The sequence below is a fragment of the Lemur catta genome, chromosome 12 (assembly GCF_020740605.2).
Source record: "Lemur catta isolate mLemCat1 chromosome 12, mLemCat1.pri, whole genome shotgun sequence".
Taxonomy (NCBI): Eukaryota; Metazoa; Chordata; class Mammalia; order Primates; family Lemuridae; genus Lemur; species Lemur catta.
In genome coordinates, this window is record NC_059139.1 from 26,358,725 (window position 1) to 26,362,463 (window position 3,739).

The 3,739-nt window shown below is 42.9% G+C and overlaps 1 protein-coding gene and 1 non-coding gene across 2 annotated transcripts; both read right to left on the reverse strand.

The window, feature by feature from the left end:
- Positions 1 to 659: 659 nt before the first annotated feature.
- RPL37 (ribosomal protein L37) lies at positions 660 to 3,310 on the reverse strand. The gene is made up of 4 exons (XM_045566212.1): positions 3,188 to 3,310; positions 2,433 to 2,568; positions 2,143 to 2,227; positions 660 to 779 (listed from the first exon to the last, which is right to left on the reverse strand). The coding sequence occupies exons 1-4, from the start codon at positions 3,188 to 3,190 to the stop codon at positions 710 to 712; spliced, it is 294 nt and encodes a 97-aa protein (XP_045422168.1). The 5' UTR covers positions 3,191 to 3,310; the 3' UTR covers positions 660 to 709.
- Positions 857 to 934, reverse strand: LOC123648742. The gene has a single exon (XR_006738758.1). It is a non-coding gene; the product is annotated as a small nucleolar RNA SNORD72 (small nucleolar RNA).
- Positions 3,311 to 3,739: the final 429 nt, after the last annotated feature.

The following is a 3,739-nucleotide window of genomic DNA, read 5'->3' on the forward strand; positions in this document are numbered from 1 at the left end:
TGTGCCTGTCCTCTCAGCAGTTCAAAGTTGGCCTTGCTGCCACACTTTAATTTAAAAAAGTCAACTAGGTAGTTTTATCATTGGCTTTTATCTATAAATCTCAGGGCTTATACTGGCTTTCCTTTTACTTCCTACTCAATCTTTATTTACATATGGTTCTTTCTCTTTAAAACCTACTTATGTATTTTTCACTTAGGCTACCAACCTTACACACAGCCTACATCCCAGGTGCCCAACAAGCATGTTTGCTAGGATGAGGAAGACTACCTTTCAAAACACAGAATTCACTCAACCCATACCCTGTTATGTTCTCATTGGTACTGCAATCCCTACGAGACTGAAAATTGGCCCCCCAAAGTCATTACACTATAGCAGATGAACGTGCTACTAAAGTTATGCTTTCATTTACTCTAACATTTTAAATACCCATCTATGCCATATGAGCCATGCTATCTTAACTTCCTATATTGTTTTATATGGTCCAGTGTCATCTGAAGAAATCCTGGAATCTGCTTGTTTCTCAATAGCCTTAAGCAGTGTTACAAACCCAGTTCAATATTTAGTAAATGCAGTATTGAGGTGTCCCATTCCCCAAACCTATAGTAATTCACTGAGACTGCAAGTCTAATTGATTAAAAAATACCTTAGCACATCAGATATACATTTTTAAAAACCAAAACATTTATTGTATGACTAATCGTTGAAATTCTTAAGATGAACTGGATGCTGCAACAGCTGCCCTCTTGGGTTTAGGTGTTGTTCCTTCACGGAATCCATGCCTGCACCACATTAAAAACAAGAACAGTTACTTCAGCAACAATGCACATTTTAATTTTTGTTAAGCAGATTTCAAACAAGCTTATCTCAGTTAAATGCTGAAATCAATGTTATTCATATGTTCAGACATTTATTTTGACAACATCACTGATAAGCTGCTACTCTTTATTCTGCTTAAAGATATCCATTTTAGGATATAGTTAACTAAAACTGCAATAATGGCCCCAAAACTTATTTGGCCATAGTGGTCACTAGGCCAGTTATTTTGTTGTAGCTTGTCAAGAGAATTTAAGGTATTTGTGAAAATTGTTCTGTGCTGAGGGATAGATCCCAAATATTTTCCCTTAGCAAAGCAAAAAAAAGAGCCTATTTAATGGCAGACATTTTCTAAACTGCTTAGAGATTTACATTTTAACTCACCTAATATTCACAGCTATCCTAAGAAAAGTACACTATTACTCCCCTTTTAAAGATGAGTAAATTGAGGCATGTCAAAGTAAGCTTACAGTATGGCTTCAAGTTCATGCTCTGAACTACTACATTATATTAGGCAGACCACGCAACACTAGGTCTGTATAATTGTACAAATGACTGTAGGTAAACAGAAAAGCCACTTCAGCATATGAACAAACATACCTAAGCATGTTCACAAATCTCCAGTTGCCTTATAACCTTTTTAAAATTGGATACTCTAGAGATTGAGTAGATAGAGGCCAGAGATTCTGCAAAATATCCTGTTTTTCACAGGACATTCCCCCACAACAAAGAATTATCCAGCCCCAAAATTTATCAATAGCTGAGAATCACTGAAACAGAACACAGTAATGGAGGGAACACGACTTTAAAGCTTAGTCTGCATCACTTCCTTAGATTGGTTATTCTTAGAAGCTACTGTTAAAATGCAGGTTGGTGGGCCGAGAGTCTGCATTTCTAACTCACTCTTAAGGTCCAGACTTTTGAGTATAATCAGACCCTAAGGTGTCTTTCTATCTAAAAGGCAATAGCAACTAGGACAGTTTTCTACAGCAGACTTGCCTAAAGCCACAAAACTGAATTGAACCAAGTTAGCCTGACTCATTCACTATTGTCTTCAAAAATTTTGATACCAATTAAAAGTGAGACGAAGGTATTCCTAATAAATACATTTCGGCGGTGGAAACCAATGCTCCAGACACTTGTATTACTATTTAATGAAAAATTATTAATAAAATCCAAATTAAAATTAAGGTGATGGTGGCCAAACAAAAAAGTTGCTTCCAACACCTCACCCCCACTGACCATCAAGATGGGACCTATTTAAACGAGTCCACACAAGAGTTCTTATTCAAGCCCACAGGACCAACGATCAAAACATAAAAACTGTACCTGAATCTGCGGTATACAATTTTTAGGTGCCTCATCCGACCAGTCCCGGTGGTATTTCGTCTTTTAGCCTTGGCACTCCAATTATCTAAAACACAAGTTCAAGTAAGATTACAAATGGTTTCTCCCCCACAGAACTTAAAGGCACTATTGTCTATATACTTGAGTAATATGACTCTTCATCAGCATACACATGTACAAATTTTATGTTAGGCACCAAATACAGTTCAAAGCCATTCCCCCACTTAAGTGCAATACAAACAAAACCAGTTGGCCCGAAAAACATTACTTACACTTTCTCTTGCGCTTGGCAGGGTAGCCACATTTGCCACAGGTCGACTTCTGAAGGTGGTAGGCCTTAGAGCCACAGCGGCGGCACAACGTATGCGTCTTATTGCGACGCTTACCAAATGATGACGTCCCCTTCGTCTGTAAATTAAGGGAATAAACAATTCCGAAATCTGAGAATTTCTACACTTGCTCTTGACATTTTCAGGGAAAACTACTGATAAGATGTAAACGTAATCATAAGGGCCACAATTGCGGGAGAACTTTGTAATTTCCACAAATGCCAATTATCTAAAGCCCTCGGCAAGAGTTGCAGTGTTCTGAAATCTACCTTATTATCGTAAAATAGACAAATAAATAAGGCATCGGTAAAAGACAAAAGACTGGTTTTCCTGCCTACCTCAAAGGCACAAACTTTCTGCCAGGCACCACCAATCAATGCCTTTGCTGTTACATAAAGCCAAACGCTCCGTAACTTCTTCTCTCAGCTCCCATCCGAGGGCCAAGCTGTGCGGGTTCCCCAAAGGCCATACCGAAGCAAGGGACCTAGTGCGGCGCCAGCTCCACGACTACAGGCTGGTCCCCTAGGCACCAGTCAACAGCCATTCTTCTGGTTCTCGAGGGCCACCGCACACCCCTTTCCTGCCCACCCATTCCTCTTAACCACAATCCTGCAAGCCCTCCAAGGATAGATAGCAAGCAACGAGGCGCAGAGGACAAGGATGGAACACGATTCGAAAATCCCCCGCCGTCAACTCACCATCTCGCTTCTGTGGCCGAGACCAAAGAGACCGGAAAGGAAAGCACTTCCGCTATATCGCGCTCAGAAGCTTCCGCCCAGGGAAGTACTTCCTGCGGAGCGCGGTGCCGCGTTCTCAATCGTCCGTCGCCGCCGTGTGGGTGGGGCCAAGAGAAGATGAGCAGCCAGGCGGAGCCAATCAGGTTTCAGCGTCAGGCAGGCGTATGGTAGCGACCGGATGGGCGTGTTTGCGCCTGGCCCGCCTAGGTCCAGATCCACGTTCCGGGGCGGAGCTTGGCTTTTCGTGCCGCTGGTTTTGTTAACCTATCTTGCGCGCTCTCGATCGGATCTGTTGTCACATGGCAGATTCGGATCCTCCAGCTGCAAAGAGAAACGGGAGTGCGGGACCGGCCTGCTCAGCGATCCTGGCGTGTGTGTGATGACTGTGGGACTGGGATCCCGATCCGGGGGAAGCCAGTTTCTCCAGGCTCCTCACTCGGGGCCCGGAAGCTTTTGGCGGATGCGGACTCTTCACTTTGAGAGGTTGCCGGGAGTAGGAGGCACTGACTGCCC

Bases quoted from the DNA above. Each gene is read 5' to 3' on its own strand.
- RPL37 (XM_045566212.1), bottom strand. The intron at 2,228-2,432 runs GTAAGTAATGTT...CTTGTGTTTTAG, and splicing joins TGCCAAGCGCAAGAGAAAGT to ATAATTGGAGTGCCAAGGCT. The intron at 780-2,142 runs GTACAGTTTTTA...AATGTGGTGCAG, and splicing joins ATTGTATACCGCAGATTCAG to GCATGGATTCCGTGAAGGAA.